This window comes from Anabrus simplex, chromosome 1, assembly GCF_040414725.1.
Source record: "Anabrus simplex isolate iqAnaSimp1 chromosome 1, ASM4041472v1, whole genome shotgun sequence".
In the NCBI taxonomy this organism is placed as follows: domain Eukaryota; kingdom Metazoa; phylum Arthropoda; class Insecta; order Orthoptera; family Tettigoniidae; genus Anabrus; species Anabrus simplex.
Window position 1 is genome coordinate 884,853,486 of NC_090265.1, and position 22,988 is coordinate 884,876,473.

The 22,988-nt window shown below is 42.9% G+C and overlaps 1 protein-coding gene across 3 annotated transcripts in view; it reads right to left on the reverse strand.

Annotated features, from left to right (window-relative positions):
- The window catches only part of Nha1 (Na[+]/H[+] hydrogen antiporter 1), a 450,871-nt gene that overhangs the window by 28,690 nt on the left and 399,193 nt on the right, over positions 1–22,988 (reverse strand). For all 3 annotated transcript variants that reach the window (XM_067148046.2, XM_067148052.2, XM_067148058.2), the window contains 4 exons: positions 19,178–19,360; positions 17,963–18,138; positions 13,597–13,703; positions 2,720–2,884 (listed from right to left, as the gene is read on the reverse strand). In XM_067148046.2, the coding sequence (XP_067004147.2) occupies positions 2,720–2,884; positions 13,597–13,703; positions 17,963–18,138; positions 19,178–19,360 (631 nt within the window). The remainder of the gene's footprint in view (positions 1–2,719; positions 2,885–13,596; positions 13,704–17,962; positions 18,139–19,177; positions 19,361–22,988) is intronic.

A 22,988-nucleotide genomic window follows, 5' to 3' on the forward strand; every position in this document is an offset into this window, starting at 1 on the left:
GAACTTCAACAAGTCTATGGGTTACTTCAGTTTCTGTACAGCCTTCAGAAACATCTGGTATAAACTATCCAAATCTACACCCCAAGCTGGGCTGGAGGACTGTCCATCAGACACTATCAGCCGGAGTTTACGTGGGTAGGATGACCAGTTCCTTTCCACTCCTTCTGTAGCCAAAATAACGTGGGCTATCCATCCAAGAAATCAGCACGCCCAATGTTGCTTAACTTAGGATATCTCACAGGTCCTGGTGTTACAACATGATACATTACTGGCATATGAGTAGATAAATGATTAATTTACGGGCTATATGTTTCGTTTCTTGCATTTAAACTTTTCTTTTAAAACAATTTATTTACGTCTCACTGACACATATACTGTAGGTCTTATGGCGATGATAGAATAACAAAGGGTTAGGAGCAGGAAGGAATTCAGCGTGGCGTTAATGATGGTACAGCCCCAGCAATTGCCTGGTGTGAAAATGGCAGACCACGGAAAACTATCTTCAGGACCACCGACAGCGGAGTTCGAACCCACTATCTCCCGAATGCAGGCTGACAGCTACACGACCCCATCCACACGGCCAACTCGCTCGGTCATTTAAACATCTTCCTAACCAAGAATAGACACACTGTATGGAAATGTAGTGCAATATGTTTGCTACGTCCATGTTTCTAGATATTTCCTTATGTTAAAATGTTAGAACGAAGTTTATACATCAGAGTGGGCGTCCTAATTACCGTACCTGCTGCATACATGATAGATTTAATAATAATAATAATAATAATAATAATAATAATAATAATAATAATAATAATAATAATAATAATAATAATAATAATAATAATTACATTTTCATGTACTGCAGGAAATTTTGGTGAGGAATTTGCAGGAATATTAGTCACACGAAAAAACACTCAGGACCAGAACGAGTGGATTAATAATATAAACCAAAGCAAAGTCATCTCCGAACAGGCCATGGAGACCCTTGGAGGGGTGGAAGGTAAAGGCTTCCATTATCCGCAACCTCGGCACTTGATGAGGTAGTGTTTAGCTCTATTTGCCCGGCCGTCTTTACCCCCAGGAATAAACCTGGTACTCATTTTTGGTGTAGGCTGAGTGAACCTAAGGGCCATATGTACCTCCGGAAGTGGAAATCACATTTCTTAAATTTTACGACTTCCTGATGGGGATTGGAACCTATGACCTTCCGGGCGAACCGAGCACGCCTTTACCGCCTCGGCCAGGCAGCCCCTGGATTAATAACATGCTGTTAAAAACTCACGACTCGGCCGAGAATGGAAGTCAAAGGCTCGTGGTCCAGAGACAATAACACTGACCATTAATTCATTAATTCATTCTTCATTATTATTTACTTCATAGTTTTAGCTGATAGTTTTATTTCATTTTTGACAATTTTGTCGGTTAAATATCTGTTTGTTTAATAATCATTTTGTATGACTATTGCTAGCTTTCTGCCGCCCTTTTAAGGCAAACGCTCCGACGAAGGTGGGACACTGCCCTTGAGACGGCAGAGGCGGAATCCCTCGCTGAATTGGGGGGAGGGGACAACCCTAGAAGGTAAACTGATTAAAAAAACAAATAAATATTTGCTATTTGCTTTACGTCGCACGGACAATGGGATAGGAAAGGCCTAGGAATGGGAAGGAAGCGGCCGTGTTATTCTGGTGGAGGATAGTGTGTTGTGTGAGTTCACCTGCCTTCCTGAAGCGAACCACGTCTCGATGAAGCACTGTAAGATGGTTTATGAAAGCCTTTTGTGGACTGAGACCGGACAAATTGTTTACGAAGCAATTGTTCACGGAAGAGGACAACAGTGAGGGGACATTCTGTAGTCATGGCCGTTAACGATTTACTTATTATTTATGTATTTATTTATTTATTTATTTATTTATTTATTTATTTATTTATTTATTTATTTATTTATTTATTTATTTTTTGGCCGTGTGGTTAGGGTCGCGCAGCTGTGAGCTTGCATCCCGGAGATAGTGGGTTCGAACCCCACTGTCGGCAGCCCTAAAGATGGTTTTCCGTGGTTTCCCATTTTCACACCAGGCAAATACTGGAGCTGTACCTTAATTAAGGCCACGGCCGCTTCCTTCCCACTCCTAGGCCTTTCCTATCCCATTGTCGGTGCGATGTAAAGCAAATAGCAAATATTTATTTGTTTATTTAATGTTTACCTTCTAGGGTTGTCCCCTCTCCCCAATTCAGCGAGGGATTCCGCCTCTACCGTCTCAAGGGCAGTGTCCTGGAGCGTCAGACATTCGGTCGGCGATAAAACTGAAGAGGAGGACCAGTACCTCGTCCAGGCGGCCGCACCTGCTATGTTAAACCGGGGCGTTATGGGGGATGGGCAGATTGGGAGGGATAGGCAGGGAAGATGGGAGGAAGCAGCCGTGGCCTTATGTTACGTACCATTCCGGCATTTCCCTGGATAAGTGGGAAACCACGGAAAACCACTTCAAGAATGGCTGGGGTGGGCATCGAACCACCTCTACTCAATTGACCTTCCGAGGCTGAGTGTACCCCGTTCCAGTCCTGTTGTGGCAGATTCGGGAATCGAATCCGGGTCTCTGGGGATGACAGCTAATCACACTAACCACTACACCACAGAGGATAACGATTAGTTACCCGATGTAACTGGAGAATTCTCAACTGATTACCAAGAAGAGGTCTGAGTTAAACACATCGTACTTACATCTTCAATTTCCCAGCCTTGTTGAGACCAATGGTAGACAGACACGAACGCTGCAGCGACACATCCAAGTGGTCCAGCACCTCCGAAGCCTATTGTCTCACTGCCGAAGACGGCGATCAACCCGCCACCAAACAGCATCAGGATACGGAGAGGGACCACGAACGGCTAACACACAACAAAATTGATTATTGGAATCAGTTACCTTAGAATGATAAAACTTAATACAGTTAAGAAATCCTGTTAAATTTGCACAACTATGTATTTAATAATAATAATAATAATAATAATAATAATAATAATAATAATAATAATAATAATAATAATAATAATAATAATTGCACCGGGCGGTACACCTCCACGCCGCGAATTCAAATATTGCGCCAGTTGAAACCTCTCTACAGGAGAAACTCTGAACTTTAAAATCTGTATTAAATCAAAGGTTTCTTGGAAGATGTCGCTACTGTAAATTTTGAAGTGTTCTGAACTATGTCTATTTCGATTTGTGTTTGTTTGCTCTGTAGCAAAAAGTGTGGACATTCTCTTCTAGATGTCACTACTTAAAAACTATAACCGTGCACCCTGGTGCGAAGTGAACGAACTGTTTTTTGAAGAAATTTTGTACCCATAAGTTTTTTCTTTGTTAAATTTCTTTCATTCATTTTTTGGGTTGGCAGTATAACCCTTCTCTTTCCACCAGTTTTGAACTTAACCAATCAGTAATTTCTGTAAGTAATTTTCCTCCAATCATTGCTTTCTTCCTCAGGTTTCCATGTGTAATTCCTAGTCTACCAATAAAGTTGAAGAGGTGTGTCTTTTCATTCTTGAAAGGTCTCGAATTTTCCACGAGGGTATAAAAACTGCTGATTTTCTTGTCTCGGAGTCACTTCAGTAACATCTTTCTCAGTGCGGGAATATATAGCAGGGGGCGGGAAGCGCCTCTTTCTCCAAGCAGCAGTTCTTCTACAAGGTAATGGCCTGTTAACATCTTCATTTCTTGCTAGCTCAGCAGTTTAACTCTCGGGGAGGGTTCGTAACCTTTAGTATGTAAACTACCCTTTTAAAATGTAAATTCTTTTCTGTCTATCTATAAATTACAAATCTGTAAAGCGGGGATAGAGAGTGCTTCACCCTCTCGAACTCCCCTTCATTTTGAATTTGAGGTGACTATGTTTTCGTAACCGTTTTTCTTTTCCTTCTTAAAGTCTTAAACTTATTTGCCGACTAGTCACCTCCGTAGTATGGGAGTAGCCCCTGTATAACTGGCCGAGTGCCACCTAGGTTTTAAGAAGTTTCATGTAGGAGTGCAAGCTACGCCTCCAGTCAATTTGGTTTTTTGGGCCATTTAATTAAACCAGTGTTTGTTTTCTTCATGTGAAGGCCCTGTAGGTTGGGTACAAGATACCCCTGTTTCACTGTATGTGTGCCTTAAGGGCAGTTAGGAAGGAAGGTTGTTGTAGCCTTTGGTAGGCTTGTAAAATTGAGAGCGGGTCTGCTCTTTTCCTCTTAACATTGTAATTAGGAGCAAGTGCTCCTCGTACTTAGGGGTTTTCTGCCCTTTAGCTATTGTGGTGGTGAGCTGAGAGCTCAGAAATTAATCTTGGGGCTCGAAGCCCAAATCTTGTAACAACTGTAATTTCTTAACTTGTTTTCCTGCTACTTGGTACCTGTTACTCTGTTGTTGTTATCTGTTGTTTTGGAAAAGAAAATATAACCTTTGTTAAAGTTTTAAATTAACTTTAATTTTGTAAGTTGAGACCTATTCCCGCCCGCACCTTCTTTCACCTCTAACTACCACGGATAACTCCGTAACAATAATAATAATAATAATAATAATAATAATAATAATAATAGCGTATGACCTCCGTAGAAGGCAGGCGAAGGTCTTTGGAATTAACGCACTATGGGAGACCTGCGCGTCTGTGAATATGAGGCTCTACCTAAGGAGGTTTTTGTTTTTGTTGTTGCTGTTGTTGTTGTCGTTGAGGGCAAGTAAATGAGAGTCCCATGGCGAAAACTTGCCTTCTATTCATCTATTTCCGGGAATACCCAATGAGTCGGAAAAATCTCTGTTTTACTGCACTGGCGGGGGAGAAATTGATCTGGCGGAGAGGCGGTATTTTGCCTCCCGTCAGGGAAGAAACCCCCTCATCGTTTAATTTACTTGTGATATTTTGAGGTCGGAATGTGTTGATGGAGTGAGGTAAAGAGAAAACATCCCTTCTTAACAAACGACCCGTTTCAGGAGTTTACTTTTGAAGTTCGTTAGTGAAATGAAATTTTAAAATTTGGAAAAGGTTGAAAGAATTTAGATTTCGTATGAAAAGAGTTCGTAAGAGAGCCAACGGCCGCGGTGTTTGAAACATGTGTTCAGCTTCTTGGTCCTTACGACCAGATTTTAGAGTACGGTTAAGTGGCTTAGGAGGATTCTAGATTTGGTCATTTTTAATACACTGACTGACAGAGCAAATGCAACACCAAGAAGGAGTGGTTCGAAAGGGATGAAAGTTGGGGAAAAAACAGAGACGGCACGGACGAATAATTGATGTTTATTTCAAACCGATATGCAGGTTACACAATGCGCACGGCATCGACTCAGTAGGATGTAGGACCACCGCGAGCGGCGATGCACGCAGAAACACGTCGGGGTACAGAGTCAATAAGAGTGCGGATGGTGTCCTGAGGGATGGTTCTCCATTCTCTGTCAACCATTTGCCACAGTTGGTCATCCGTACGAGGCTGGGGCAGAGTTTGCAAACGGCGTCCAATGAGATCCCACACGTGTTCGATTGGTGAGAGATCCGGAGAGTACGCCGGCCACGGAAGCATCTGTACACCTCGTAGAGCCTGTTGGGAGATGCGAGCAGTGTGTGCGAGCATTGGGCAGCCCCTGAAGGTACGGGAGTGCCACCGGCCGCAGCACATGCTGCACGTAGCGGTGGGCATTTAACGTGCCTTGAATACGCACTAGAGGTGACGTGGAATCATACGCAATAGCGCCCCAAACCATGATGCCGCGTTGTCTAGCGGTAGGGCGCTCCACAGTTACTGCCGGATTTGACCTTTCTCCACGCCGACGCCACACTCGTCTGCGGTGACTATCACTGACAGAACAGAAGCGTGACTCATCGGAGAACACGACGTTCCGCCATTCCCTCATCCAAGTCGCTCTAGCCCGGCACCATGCCAGGCGTGCACGTCTATGCTGTGGAGTCAATGGTAGTCTTCTGAGCGGACGCCGGGAGTGCAGGCCTCCTTCAACCAATCGACGGGAAATTGTTCTGGTCGATATTGGAACAGCCAGGGTGTCTTGCACATGCTGAAGAATGGCGGTTGACGTGGCGTGCGGGGCTGCCACCGCTTGGCGGCGGATGCGCCGATCCTCGCGTGCTGACGTCACTCGGGCTGCGCCTGGACCCCTCGCACGTGCCACATGTCCCTGCGCCAACCATCTTCGCCACAGGCGCTGCACCGTGGACACATCCCTATGGGTATCAGCTGCGATTTGACGAAGCGACCAACCTGCCCTTCTCAGCCCGATCACCATACCCCTCGTAAAGTTGTCTGTCTGCTGGAAATGCCTCCGTTGACGGCGGCCTGGCATTCTTAGCTATACACGTGTCCTGTGGCACACGACAACACGTTCTACAATGACTGTCGGCTGAGAAATCACGGTACGAAGTGGGCCATTCGCCAACGCCGTGTCCCATTTATCGTTCGCTACGTGCGCAGCACAGCGGCGCATTTCACATCATGAGCATACCTCAGTGACGTCAGTCTACCCTGCAATTGGCATAAAGTTCTGACCACTCCTTCTTGGTGTTGCATTTGCTCTGTCAGTCAGTGTATTTTGTTAATCTGAGATCTAATAAGCGGAATACGAAGTTCGGTTAGTATCTTTTTATTAGATTTCAGTCTAAGGGTCTTTGTTGAATATGGTACAAACACCCAGCCCCCGAGCTAGAGATATGAACCTATCAAGGTTAAAATCCCCGACCCAGCCAGGAATCGAATCCCGGATCCCTTGGCCAGAGGCCAGTATGCTAACCATTTAGCCATGGAGCTGGTCTGTGAAATAGTAAATCACTGTTACCAGTCACTTTTGAAATGATTCACTTCACATTGCGTTTCGGATACTGTGTTCCATCGTCAGGTGGTGAACTGGTGACAGTGATTTATTATTTCACAGTCACGGACAAGGCCTACCTCAAAACATGGTTACGTTTAAGATTACTTCATAAAGCTGTCATTACGTTTGACGTGTTGATGATGATAATGACTGCCTTTTGTGGTTATGGATACCATAATTGTTAATCCCACGTAAGCTTTGTGTGGGAATGCTGTCAGATAATGGAAGTTAGTGTGATGTTTCTTCGATACTTGCGATATCTGAAGATGAAAAACTAAATTCAAACGTGGCTGTGTCGGAGTGTCGGTCGTAGGTTTTGACGTGAAATACGTACCGCATATTGTGAAAATGAAGTACCTAGTATGGGTTTGATATCTATCTTCATTCTAAACAAAAGTATACAGTGTGGTCAGAAACAACGGGAACCGGGTGTATCAGTGGTAGAAGGTTGGTCATGGTGATAAATAATTTGAAAGAAATAATTCGATATCTCGCGCCGGAGTCATTTTATCAGCTGCTGAAGTTAGTCAAACAGATCGCTTTGCGGGTGAATTCAAATATGTTTGCGAAGCGGTGTTGGTAAATCTGTTCGTGACTTTAGACCGGCATGAGCGTTCCAGTCCAACTTCGCCAGGGGGAGGGTTTTGAATATAGACCTCCGAGCTGACAGCATCGTACCAAAGCAATTACGCTACGATAACACTCGCTGTGCGTCTGTGTTTGATGCTAATTTCTCCCCTCTTGAAAACGAGATATTGAACACTTAGATACATTCTTCTCTGATTATTCCAGGATCTTCTTTCCGAAATCAGCAGATAATTTGTAGTCACAGCCCTATGGTTACGTGATAGAACACTTCCACGGTACTCCGTGTCTGTCGTAAGAGGTGACTGAAAGGGGATCCCAGGGGCTGTCAACTGGGTAGCACGGAAAGGTGATCAAAAGGCCTCAGGCTGATTCCGGCATTGTTGCTACTTACTTGTGTCAATAAAAATGTTATTGGCTTTATGTCCCACTAACTACATTTTACGGTTTTCGCAGACGCGGAGGTGCCGAAATTTAGTCCCACAGGAGTTCTTTTACGTGCCGGTAAATCTACCGACACGAGGCTGACGTATTTGAGCACCTTCAAATACCACCGGACTGAGCCAGGATCGAACCTGCCAAGTTGGGGTCGGAAGGCCAGCGCCTCAACCGTCTGAGCTACTATACTTGCGTCACGCTCTTCACTTTCAAGTTTCCTATCCAACCTCCTCGGTATTAGACTGGCGTGGCCTGGGGAGTCTTTCATTTTCACGCCCTTCGTGGTCCTACCTTTTCTTTTGCCCGTATCTTCATTTTTCGAAGGGTTGGATCTGTTCGACTTTTTCCTCTGATTACTGTCAATAGAGGATGATTACCCAGTTGTACTTCCTCTTAAAACAATAATCACCACCACCAGTTTGTAGTCAGGAAGCTTCATTTACAAGGCACTTACAAAATATTCAAGGTACTGTAGGTCTAGGCTCAAAGCTTCTTGTTACCGGGCGAGTTGACCGTGCGCGTAGGGGCGCGCGGCTGTGAGCTTGCATCCGGGAGATAGTGGATTCGAATCCCACTGTCGGCAGCCCTGAAGATGGTTTTCCGTGGTTTCCCATTTTCACACCAGGCAAATGCTGGGACTGTACCTTAATTAAGGCCACGGCCGCTTCCTTCTACCTCCTAGGCTTTTCCTATCCTATCGTCGCAATAAGACCTATCTGTGTCGGTGCTACGAAAAGCCACTAGCAACAAGCTTATGGTTTTACGTGACAGTTGATATCGCACTCATCGTCATAAAAAAATCCAGTTTTACGTGGAAATCGAATTTCAGAGACGTGACTTTTCATTTGAAAAATCTCTCAATCATCGTCGGGTATTCGAACCGTGACCACCTTGGTGAGAAACAAGAGGCGATGTCGCTCAATTATCACGCTCTCAAATCTAGATTCCTTTTTGCTACTGAATGTACCACGTTGTATGGAATGGAATCTTTTATATCAAACGTACAGTACCCCCAAACTATATTTTTCCTTGGTTCTCATGACTGAGGCGTTGTGGCTGTCATGATGCAGCAGGCTGACGGATCAGTTTGCATCATCCCTATATTTCTAAAAGCGTTAAATTGATCTCTCGAAACTTTTATCCCAATCCACCTTGCCGTTACAGTACACGTCCGCGGGTTCGTGTTCCTTGGACATTACCCTCCACGATCATAATTCTATATATTAAAAGAGAGTACTAAAAACAGCTTTGGCAAATCCGTCCGTCCGTCCCACTGGGCCGATTTGCTTCATTTCTATTGTATTCTCTACGGAATGACTTGCCGGTGAATCATGAGATATTGATAGGTCTCCAAGTTCAGCTAACTTTGACTAATAATAAAATCAAATCATTAAATGATCGCTCCAACAATTGCAGGCGAAGGCTTACGCTAACCCGCAATGCATGCTCTACTTCAGGTTGCTAACCGACTAACACTTTCATTAATATTCTGATATATGTGATTTTCATCCCTAGTAATGTCATTGCATGCAGCCATTTTTGATTAGTACCCGTCAATCTAGATAGTATACACCTCATCTGATTAGGATTCCTAGATACCCTTTGATTCTCTAACCTTTTGCAGCTTCAAAATACAGTATATTCGACAGATGGCAGAGCGTTCTTAATAACTTACATGCTGCTAAGAGACAAAAGTCTAAGTACAAACAGACCTCATCATGACATACGCCTTAGTCATTACCTGGGACCACCTGTCGAAGGATAACCTAGCTATAGTACGCGAACCTTTTCTTGAGCCCTAGTTCCCATTCAGCACTGTGGAGCTCAGGGCTCAAGAAAAAGTTCGCGTACTAACTGCCTGCTGTCATTTCTTGATGGATACAGTACTTTTGAATCCATCTCTTGGCACAGACCAGAGTAAAGTGTAGCTTCCACCGAAGTCCCAGTTAACATCCATGGCTGTGACAATATGGAAGCTGCTGGGGTATGGGTAGTACTGCGTAATGACATTCAGAGCACGACTTGTGCATCTGAGTGTTATGAAAGGTTCTACTCATAGGGTCATTCGTGCTGCAATAGTACTTTCTGACCCAGTAAGGAAAGCAATGGCAAACTACCTCACTTATCTTGCCTAGTACGCCTCATTTTGGTGCTGCCATTGGGTTTTGGGGTTTCCTTATAACTAGGGCTCTCTAAAGACTAGGTATGCTCGCCCGCCATTATGGTTCATTCCTGCACTACGTTGGTAAGACAGTTGGCCGCCCCAGCCTTATATATCCTTCTTTTTTACTGTTCTCGGCACTAGAAAATAATGCTAAACTAACATACTGTAAAAATACTCATTCTCAGCATTACTCAAACGATTACTCAACATAAATATTAGTATATTTCGTACCGTATTGTGTAATTTTACTCGAGACGGTAATTGTAAAAGCAACGCCGTTGATAATTTTCCTCTTAATAAACAAACAAACTAGGGATGTACTCTCACCCGATAAATATTAGAAAAAATAGCTTAACAATAAATCGGTTTTTTATTATTATATTATTGATAAATAGATAGGTTGTTCGTAAGCTATGCCCCGCGGTACCATCTAATCAAATGAGGGACATCGTGGTATTGATATAGGCTACTGTCATTCTTAAATCGTGGAATTTGACGTGGTAATCGGTCAGTGTTGAAGATATATAAATTGTGATAGAAGATTTGGTACCACATGATCTCAGTCGGTATTTCATACTTGCGTAAAATTGATTCAGCGTTATTTTCAATGTTGTCGAAATAATAAGAAAAATATTCTTCGAACAAAAACAACGCTGAAATGTGATGTACGAAGACGAACACACCCAAGTACCTGGGATTCTTTAAGTTTATTTCTTTCTTCTAAAATTCAGTCCCTTTTCTTATTTACCAGTATTTAAAAGACATTCTGTGCAAAATAAACTTTATTTTTGGTGAGTGTATTTTTTTACAGGTTGCTTTACGTCGCACTGACACAGATAGGTCTTATGGCGACGATGGGACAGGGGAGGGCTAGGAGTGGGAAGGAAGCAGCCGTGGCCTTAATTAAAGTACAGTCCCAGCATTTGCCTGGTGTGAAGATGGGATACCACGGAAGAATATCTTCGGGGCTGCAGATAGAGGGGTTCGAACTCACTATCTCCCGAATACCGGATACTGGCCGCACTTAAGCGACTGCAACTATCGAGCTCGGTTTTGGTGAGTGTTATTAATCTCATCAGCTTATGCAGTTGTAATGAACAGAGGATTTTAGTTTGTTTAACCGAACATTCATGAAACAAAATAATTACATTCTGGATAACTACTTCTATAGCTGAATCTTCTCCCCCAACCTGAAGTATTGCACTGATAATCAGTTACCAGTGACTTGTAAGGGGAGTGACCTACGAGCTGTGGAGAATATTGACATTTTTTGACTTTGGCAAAGTTAACAGTACTTCTTTTTCACAGAGATTCCTCTGCTTTGAGGAGTAGTAGTATGATTTCTCAACACGATTCACCTTATTAAATTTCAAAGGGTTGTAACAGTCCGCCTCTGTGGTGCAGTGATTAGTGTGATTTGCTGCTGCGACCGGAGGCCCGGGTTCGATTCCCGGCTCTGCCATGAAATTTGAAAAGTGGTTCGAGGGCTGGAACGGGGTCCACTCAGCCTCGGTAGAGGTGGGTTCGATTCCTACCTCAGCCACCCGTGGTTTTCCACTTCTCCAGGCAAATGCCGGGATGGTACCTAACTTAAGACCACGGCCTCTTCCTTCCCTCTTCCTTGTCTATCCCTTCCAATCTTCCCATCCCCCACTCATGCCCCTGTTCAGCACAGCAGGTGAGGCCGCCTTGCGAGGTTCTGGTCATCCTCCCCAGTAGTATCCCCCGACCCAATGTCTCACGCTCCAGGACATTGCCCTTCAGACGGTAGAGGTGGGATCCCTCGCTGAGTCCGAGGGAAAAACCAACCCTGGAGGGTAAGCAGATTAGAAAAGAAAGAAAGAAAGAAAGAAAGAAAGAAAGAAAGAAAGAAAGGGTTGCAACATTGGTTAACTTGCTCGGGCAGCACATAAGAAAAGATATTTGAGTAATATTTTACAAATTTACTGTCTTCTTTTTATTACAGTATTTGCAAAACAATAACATTCCATTCCTTGCTTACATTTTTCTCTTCTTTTCCGAAGCAGTTCCATAGATTTTACCTCGTTTCTATATATTTTTTTAAAGTCTACAACAATATAGGATAGAATTTTGAAGAAGTGTCTAACATTTTTTCTTTTAAATTACAGCATGTTGGAGAATATGTACTGCTACATTTATCATTCAAATTTTTCTCCGTTACAAGATTTGCACCATTTTGCATTATATAATGCTTATAGTCCCTATAGTAGACCTCACAGTTACAAATTAATTTCATAAATTCACAATTTGGTTTCTTTAGATCACCCCAATGTTAAAAAATACGAATATTTCAGAGCTTGAGTCAGTAAGCTTATAGTTTAGGCCTACCACAGATCTTGGTTTACAAAAATCCATTTATTGTATTACCACCAATGTTAAACAAATAATTTCTTCCATATGACGTTAGTTTTGACAAATATTGTAACTGTGGTGTTTTTATGTTGAACTCCTGTTGCCGGACTTTAGGGGCAGAACTGAATATTGAATGATCAATGTGTCTGAATTAAGGGATGTAGTAACGTCAGCGGGAGCTGGAAGCAGGTTTAAGTCTGCAGTTGAAGTAGGAGGTGTAGAAGAGGCAGTGGAGGCATAATGCAGACCAGAAGAGAATCTAAACAACCTGTATACCTCAGTAGAGACATTACTACAATTAGCTGCAGAACAACCCACCATTATGTAGTAAACATCCACACAAATATAGCACTATTCTGTCCCTGTACGCGGTGATTAAAGCAATACGTTCAACGTGACGAAGCGAGCGCTCGTAGGAGAAACTAGAGTTTGATCACATGGCCAATTGCTCATGTATGAACCAAAATGGCGGCTAAGCATACCCATCTTATAGAGCCTTACTTATAACCGCATAACCTTTGGTGGTGCTATTTGAGGATCCAACCAGCCTCTGGGCTGATGACCTAGCAGACACACTATACACTAGAAAGAGTGAAGGCCACGTATCTTAAAAAAAGTTCTCTGAATGGCAGAAAACGCTCCTTCGAGACTAAGCTATGAGCTCATAAGAACAGAGATTAAAATTACTATTGCTTTCTACGATACTATACCATGCCTTACATCAAGAACTTCAGGATAAAGAAAGCGAACATATGGATAAATGCTTACCAAACAGACGCCATGATGACGTCAGAATGGATGAATTCTGACTACGAACTGCGGCATACCATAACGCACTTCTTATTAAACGTTCATGAAACCATTGAAAAGGGCAGACATAACAATATGTCTACGACAGGCATATCAAGACGAGTTATCTGACTTATTTATAACGACTGCTGCAGAGCAGCGCTGGTCCACTTGTATTTTGTAAGATATTTTCTATACGCATGACGATTTCAAGATGGCACAAGACCTTGGCAGTTGTGTTGTTTTCTGAAGTTGTTCCAAAACGGGAACATTCGTAAGAAGAGCTCTCCGGGGAATTCCCAGCATCCTCTCTCAACGGCGTAGCAAAGACAATGTGTAAAGATGTTGAAGAAGTCAAAAATTCTTTTTATTAAGGCATTAAGGTTCAATACTGTTACTTACATCATCCTTCTCCGGAACATATTTGGCTAAGAATCCCCAAAGAACTCCAAATCCCACTCCTCCGATGATAGAAAGAGGACCTTGGATAATCTGGTAGGCGAGGGAATCTGCAATGATATAAAGATTAGATTTGTGGTTAGTTGTTTTACTAGTATTTCGAATGATGCATCAATATTTATTAATTATTTTAGGAAGTCAACGTCCTCTCACCGTGTTATTTGAAAAAGTCTCGGGTTTTGATCGACTATTATCGTGTGGCCTCCAGAAAGGCCTGGTGTAGGTGTCTCTACTTGACTCCCATGAGCGACCTGCGGGACTGAGTGTGTGGTAGTGGTGGTGATGCTGTTGATGGTAATGAGATAAGAGTAAAATCCAGTGTGAGCACATAGCCTATTTCTGTCGTTCCTCCTGTGTTTGGGGACGGTAGAGTACATCCACGGTATCCCCTGCCTGTCATAAGAGGCGGCTCTCAACTTGGGAGCGTGGGTTAGCGACCATGGCTAGCCTAGCTGCGTCTAGCATTGTTTCCACTTGCTTATGTCAGGATCCTCCCTTTTATTTTTTCCTACCTGACCTCCCTTGGTCAACTCTTGCTCTTTTCCGACCCCGACGATATTAGGCTTTCGAGGTTAAGGGAGTCTTTTATTTTCACGCCCTTCGTGACACTTCCCTTTCTTTTGCCGATACCTTCAGTTTTCCTTCTGATTAATGTTAACAGAGGATGGTTGCCTAGTTGTACTTCCTCTTACAACAATAATCACCACCACCTACTTTTGTCGAATTACAACAACGGGTCAGCTCAAGGCATAACGTCCTCATCCGACGGGACGAATCAATCAATCAATCAATCAATCAATCAATCAATCAATCAATCAATCAATCAATCAATCAATCAATCAATCAATCAATCAATCAATCAATCAATCAATCAATCAATCAATCAATCAATCAATCAATCAATCAATCAATCAATCAATCAATCAATCACCACTGATCTACATTTTGGGCAGTCGTCCAGATTGCAAATTCCCTATTTGTTGCTTCCTTTCTTTCTTTCTTTCTTGCCGGGCTGAGTGGCTCAGACGGTTAAGGCGCTGGCTTTCTAACCCCAACTTGGCAGGTTCGATCCTGGCTCAGTCCGGTGGTATTTGAAGGTGCTCAAATACGACAGCCTCGTGTCGGTAGATTTACTGGCACGTAAAAGAACTCCTGCGGGACTAAATTCCGGCACCTCGGCGTCTCTGAAGACCTTAAAAAGTAGTCAGTGGGACGTAAAACAAATAACATTATTCTTAATATTATTCTTTCTTTCTTAATCTGCTTACCCTCCAGGGTTGGCTTTACCCCCGGACTCAGCGAGGGTTCCTACATCTACCACCTCAAGGGCAGTGTCCTGGAGCTTCAGACACTGGGTCGGGGGATACAAGTGGGGAGGATGACCAGTACCTTGCCCAAGCGGCCTCACCTGCTATGCTGAACAGGGGCCTGGGTGCCGGATGGGGAGTTTTTGGAAGGGATAGACAAGAAAGAGGGAAGGAAGCGGCCGTGGCCTTAAGTTAGGTACCATCCCGGCATTTGCCTGGAGGAGAAGTGGGAAACCACATAAAACCACTTCCAGGATGGCTGAGGTTGGAATCGAACCCACCTCTACTCAGTTGACCTCCCGAGGCTGAGTGGACCCCGTTCCAGCCCTCGTACCACTTTTCAAATTTCGTGGCAGAGCCGGGAATCGAACCCGGGCCTCCGGGGGTGGCAGCTAATCACACTAACCACTACACCACAGAGGCGGACATCTGTTGCTTACCTAGTCTTTTGTTAAATAATTGCAAAGAATTTTTAAATTTATTGAACATCTTCCCCAATACGTCACAGACACTCTACCACTACGGGTACAAATGGTGGCGTGTCTGTGGTCGAATTGGTTGCCAGGAGGACGATTTTAAAAAGAGGACCTTTCCTTTGTAATAGAAAAGGTGACTTCAGGTGCTTTAGCTCAGTGCGTTGTGGCACGCTCAGTTATGGTTGCTGGCTCTGTATTCGGGGTACAGGTGGGTTCGAATGACACGTCAGCCATCTTCGAAATGGTTTTCCGTGGTTTCTCATTTCAGCTCCAGGAAAATGCGTGGATGGTACCTTTTTCAAGGCCACAGCCACTTCCCTCCCATTCCTAACCTGTACAATTACACCTACTCTACATCCACAGACAACACCCTCACACAGCAGCACATTTAGCTCAGTCCCGTGGGGTGTCCCGGGTAAAAAAAGCTACAAAACTGGCGAGCAGAAAATGTCCTTGAACACTCCCGGCACTTAAAGCCATACCTAATAATCACAACCAAAAACCCAGCTAGTCTAATACCATTATGTTTTCATCATTTTACGTGTGTTATATTCAAACTGTGGCTTGGAACATAGTTAACTTACCAAGTTTTGAATTGCATTAAATCTGTTCCAACAATCACACCAACAGGTACATTTTATGACATTCATATACAGGGTTATTCACCTAAGTTGTCCATTTCCAGTATCTTCTGATCTGTTAAAGATATATACCTTCTGTTTTCAAATTCTTAATCGTAAATTACTGTCCAATTTGTCTCCATCACGCATGTAATTACCGTGAACCCGGTAGCAACTTCGTTTAAAGAAATTGGAATATACCAGTTTCACCCAACATAACAACTAAGAATCAAGTGACAAATTCATTGATGTGATTATTTTAAAAATCTGACGAGTACTGTTGTAAATATTAAAGGGTTTCATATGTGCAGACAGAAAGTGATGCGCCACTCGCTCTGACGTAGAGCGCATACTGCGTGTCTCACGCCTTGTTGATAAACACTACTCAACTACTTTTTGACGGACTGTATATTTCCCTGCGCGATGTGAGTAGTTGAAAACGGGGAGAATGAAACAATGCTCCTAAAAATAAAATTACCTGAACCATAATGTCTAAACAGTGGTGTATGCTAGCACACCAACGGTAATTTACTCTGAACTTGATCAGTGCCTGTAGTAAGGTATATCGATCTTACATGGTGACTTTAAGGAGGACCAAAGAAGGTAACAATAACGTTCTTCGTTCATCTTTGCATCCATTTTCACCAATGATCATGTCATTAATTGGATTTTAAAGTAGATGATTTCATGTACTGTGTACTCATGAGAAGTACAATGAAACACTTGAAGTACAGTAGTACAGTTTCTCTGTGTTACCTCATCTCTTTCTGATTCTACATCAATGAATAAAAGTTCTGTAACTCCAAAATACTGTACATCAGTCCTGCTCCATGTCTAAATGGTCAGCGTGCTGCCCTTTGGTCACAGAAGTCCCGGGTTCGATTCCTGGCAGGGTCGGAGATTTCAACCATCATTGGTTAATTTCGCTGGCACGGGGGCTGGGTGTATGTGTCGTCTTCATCGCCATCACTTCAACCTCATCACGACGCGCAGGTCACCTACGGGAGTCAAACCAAGAGACCTGCACCTGGCGAGCCGAACATGTCCACGGACACTCCCGGCACCAAAAGCCATACCCCCTTATCATTTCACTGTACATCATATTGTTGTTCCTCGAGGCTCGCTCGAGATAAGGGCGAGGTACTGTATGTGTGTTTAGCAACAATGTGTGAGTCACGCAGCATCAGAGCGTGTGGCCCATCGGTCTCTGTCTAATGCCTGCACATATGAAACCCTTTCATATTCCCAACGGCACTCGTCAGATTTTCAAAATAAGCACATCACTGAACTTGTCGCTTGATTCTTAATTGTTACATTGGGCGAAAGTACTGTAGTTCCATTAAAGAAATTAAGTTGCTAGGGGCTTTACGTCGCACCGACACAGATAGGTCTTATGGCGACGATGGGATAGGAAAGGCCTAGGCGTTGGAAGGAATCGGCCGTGGCCTTAATTAAGGTACAGCCCCAGCATTTGCCTGGTGTGAAAATGGGAAACCACGGAAAACCATCTTCAGGGCTGCCGATAGTGGGATTCGAACCTACTATCTCCCGGATGCAAGCTCACAGCCGCACGCCTCTACGCGCACGGCCAACTCGCCCGGTTAAATTAAGTTGATACCGGTTTTTTGATAATTACGTAAGTTACGTGATGGAGACTATTTGGATAGTGCTTCATGAACCTCTTAATAAAACCGAAGAATATTGAAGCAGAATGCCTACATTTTTAACGGATCAGAAGATATCTGAGGTGGACAACTTAGGTGAATAACCCTGTATATATTTCAATGTTATTCGGAATATGAATTCCAAATTCCAACCACTCACAATTTTCGGCCCGTTTTCAAATGTTTAGTTTGTGTTATATGAGTGATACAATATATAATGAAGTAGCCTCAGGCTTACCCACCAGTGGAGAACATGACGCTGTGGATGATGCCGAAGATGGCGACGGAAGTGGCATCGTCGATCCCGGACACCGCAATGATGAGCGTGGGGATTCCTTTGGCGACTCCATAACCCTTGCCTCTTAGTCGGAAGAGACAAGGCACTACCACTGCTGGAGAAACCGCAGCGATCACAGACCTGGAATATGGTCAAGAATGTTAAAAATGTCTTCAGTTGTTGTATCACTTGAACCAGTCTGAAGAAGATCCGTAGCTTCAAATAAACTAAAGCAATATTAGAGGGGTTATATTATTAACCAAAGGGAAATGGAATAGCACGTTTGTGAATTATGGTTACTGAAATAATGCCAGTGAAGCGTCAGCAATTGGCTTTGTGCAACTCTGTCACCTCCTATCTTAAGAAGTATACCACAGTTAGTTCGTAAGATAGCCTGGGGGAATTTTATGTTGGCATTTAAGGGGTAAACTCAACGATTGATATTCTCATGTATGTAGATAGAAGTCGAACTGCGCACTAAAGTCAAATTTGTCATGCTTGCCAGAGAGCTGTTAGCTTGAGGTTTGTAAATAACAATCTAGAATTAACTATTTGATTTCTCTTACATTATGTATGTATGTATTATACTACTTTTAGCAATAATGTTATGAGTTTTACGTCACACTCACTACTTTTACAATTTTCGAAGGCGCTGAGGTGTTCCTTTGCGTGTCAGTAAATCTACAAATATGAAAATTGCGTATTTGAGGCACGGTATGAGCCGGGATGGAACCCTCCAAGCTGGGGTCAGAAAGCTGGCGTTCAACTATCTGAGCTATTCACCTCGGGACTATATTATGAGCTCGACACGACCTAATAAGCTGAAAGTCTGTTTCAAATAATATTTGAGACCTGATTCTGACTTGTATTGTGTATCAAGAGATATCGGAAGCATTATTTATTGAAAACATAGTTCGAAGGTGCACTTCACCTCATGGTAAACGTAACGAACTTACATTGAAATCCTTCAACTGAATGGTTGAAAGCCAAAGAGCAGAATCTTCTTCCAGGCTTAAGAACGGTTAAATATACCCACGTCGAAAGGAAATGTCTTATATAGAACTGCAGGAGGTGATAGAACCTTACATACTGATTTATGTGACATGCTTTACGAGAATGCACATTTTCTGAGCAAATTGGATTCATTTTGGTGATCAGCACCTCTATGAGTAGCACTTACCCGAGCAGCAAGCCCCAGATCCATGGTAGCCCCATTAGGAAGTGAGTCATAACAGCCACCACGACACACTCCACAATCCAGGGCCCAAGCCCGAGCTTGAGCACGGTGATTCGCAACCTGTTGAGCGCGGAGGGATCCAGGTCGAGTCCCGCGCGCGTCAGGATGATGACCAACGCGATCCTCCTATGGACAAGGGTAAAAGTTTATAACTAGGATCACAGTAAAAAATCAGTCCTTAAGGGGACACTATAGTGAAATTTCATGAATTTTAAGAAAAATATCGAAATTGGGTCTAGAACACTAAAAAATACCCTGATGTGTAATGTATCAAAAAGTGCTTTTATTTTTTAAATTCCTACTGGATACGCCCCAATAAAGCAGGAAAAGGAGGTCAGGTGAAAGTAAAGAGACGAGGAAAAAGAAGGTAATGGAAATATCACCGGAGGAGAGAAGAAAAAAGTCTGAAGGGCACACTTATTGTGTAGGGCAATTATAAAGTGAGTGAAAGTTTGCAGATTTTTATTTTGCATTTAATGACTTAGCAAAATCTTTATGTTTTCTTTCATTAAAGGAGTCCCTTATCATACAATTTTTGTCTGATGAAGGTGAAATTTAGCACAGTAGGGGGGCGAGGGTGGGAGCAAATCGAGAAAACATTACATTATATTCTATTTTAGCCGGCTGAAATAAAGAATTATAGGAATTATTAAAAAATAAAACAATTTTTACAAGCCCTGTTGTCTTATCAGCTAATTCTTTCCTTTATTTTGTTTAATTAATAACAAAATAATAAAAATAGCGGAAATACGCCCAAAATGTCGCTCGTCGCGGCCATCCGATTCGTATAGCGCATGTGCTGTGAGGAAGGGTAGCAGGGGTATATGTTTTTGCCAAGGTCATGGGTACTGAGGTATGATTCGTGTGTTAGTTTCTTAGAGTGAAGTCAAATACTAAGTGATTTTTACTTGTATAATCACGCTGTACTTCTATTTAATTGTAATTCATGTGCCATATTGTTTCTTTAGTGAAAATTGTATTGTACAGTATTGAATCAGAAATACTATTATTACTGCACTGAAGTTGGTAGACTGTCAACCTTTACCTCTCTGTCGAAATTCGCTCAGAGAGCATAACAACTTAACACTTGGTAGCCTTTTTCCAGTTTCGATGTATAGGCCCTATACACCCCCTACTTCCCCCGGGCCACTATATCTCACAAACGCAGGTACTTTTTGTTGTCTGTACATGTTTTGCCCCCCAAACACTTGTAACTGGCAATCGCCGCTACTGCTACGGAGTGTCCAAGAAGGAGATTTGAAGGAACTATTTAAGATATACACAGTGCCACCGCTGAAGTTGTAAATTAGTTGAATACACTGGATATTACATTTTAATTGACCTGATCTGTAAATACTGTATATCAAAACCAAACCAAACCAAACCCCATGGCACTACAGGCCTTGAAGGGCCTTGGCCTACCAAGCGACCGCTGCTCAGTCCGAAGGCCTGCAGATTACGACGTATCGTGTGGTCAGCACGACGAATCCTCTCGGCCGTTATTCTTGGCTTTCTAGACCGGGACAGCCATCTCACCGTCAGATAGCTCCTCAATTCTAACCACGTAGGCTGAGTGGACCTCGAACCAGCCCTCAGGTCCAGGTAAAAATCCCTGACCTGGCCGGCAATCGAACCCGGGGCCTCCGGGTAAGAGGAAGGCACGCTACCCCTACATCACGGGGCCGGCAAAATACTGTATATAGCTTATTTTAATATTTACGTTTCAAATGTATTCTTATTTTGCCATATGAAATAATAATAATAATAATAATAATAATAATAATAATAATAATAATAATAATAATAATAAACTTTGACACTGATATTTGTTAGCGTAACTATCCAGCATATTTGCGCAAATGTTGGTGCCAAATGGAAAAAAAAATTGTGATGCCAGAGACTTTTTTAAACGATGCTGGTAAAATGAAAGTAAAAAAATCCTACTCAGAAAGTTTTATAGGTACATTATTTAACATTTGAAACATTAATATATCAGAGCAGATATACCTCAGAAAAAAACGGTACAGATTCATTGAAAAATGTAGAAGTTAGTAATTTCACTATAGTGTCCCCTTAATATTAAGTGAATTTGGCGGATGGAGCTGTTGTAAGGCCGATGCACCAATCAGGGTGAGCAGCGTCTGCTGTATATCGGAATGTGCTCGAGGATCTTGGTGGGTAAGTTACAGGAGTATCAGCAACAATAAATGAACCAAGTCTCTGAGACAAAGGAATTAACAATGAATTACAATGAGCCGGACATTAAGTGATATAAGGTCATGATAAATACTTACTGTAATTGTGTCATAATTGTTGAGAATTTTTTTAAATTGAGAAAAAGTACGTGATGAAATATATTATACGGAGAATATTCTGGAAAACAGTCAAGTTATTATTGCTTCACATCAAATAAGTTGTCCTTTATTCACTATAATAGTCCTTATTAATGAAACAAGAATTTTTTTCTTTACTGTGGTTAGAATGGTAAAAAGTTGGTATTTGTGTGTCAGTTATGACCAGAATAACAACGAAGTGCAATTTCTGAATTCCCGTCAAGTCTCTCCGTCCGTGTGAATGTACGTGCTCCACCAGAAAACAATGAATAGAAATTAATGAAAATCAATATTTAATATTTGGGAAGAAGGCACTACAATGTATGCTATAAATAGTGTTATTGATACTGGGTGGTCCACCTCTGTGGTGTAGTGGTTAGCGTGATTAGCTGCCACCCCCGGAGGTCCGGGTTCGATTCCCGGCTCTGCCACGAAATTTGAAAAGTGGTACGAGGGCTGGAACGGGGTCCACTCAGCCTCGGGAGGTCAACTGAGTAGAGGTGGGTTCGATTCCCACCTCAGCCATCCTGGAAGTGGTTTTCCGTGGTTTCCCACTTCTCCTCCAGGCGAATGCCGGGATGGTACCTAACATAAGGCCACGGCCGCTTCCTTCCCTCTTCCTTGCCTATCCCTTCCAATCTTCCCATCCCTCCACAAGGCCCCTGTTCAGCATAGCAGGTGAGGCCGCCTGGGCGCGGTACTGGTCATCCTCCCCAGTTGTATCCCCGACCAAGAGTCTGAAGCTCCAGGACACTGCCCTTGAGGCGGTAGAGGTGGGATCCCTCGCTAAGTCCGAGGGAAAAACCGAACCTGGAGGGTAAACAGATGATGATGATGATGATGATACTGGGTGAATTGGTAGTCTAAGCAGAACGGACGTGACGCATCATTAGGACTTTCCAGTAGCCTACATCCCGAAAGCGTTTCTGCTAACAACTTCTGTTCCGCACACTTGCATCTCCGTCACCGTTATTCGCAGTCTGTAACAAAACTTGATATTTATGCGTTGGCCCATTGCACTATGCCGACACGAGTATTCTCACGCATTACGTTCGACTGGCTGCAGCAGACTAATCTGCTTCATCTCCGTGTGTTCAGCTACGTAACGCTTCTTGAGATGTCCTTCTTTTTATATGCGTATGCACGCAGTGTAATCGCACGCTGTCATTGCGTACTTGTTAGACACACCTTGTAACTCAGATCCACTTTTGGCTAGTGGCTTATCGTCGATCCAACATAACCTCACCGGACAAAATTTAGTCAACCTGAAGAAATCATTACAACCTTTGTTAACAAGGAAGCCATATTTTCTAGTGTCTACTTAGTTAAATGTAACTTACAAGCATTCCAGTCCGTCAAAGACACACTTTCAATATAAATTACAACACTGTAATATGTCTCTGTTTAATATTGTGTTTTTT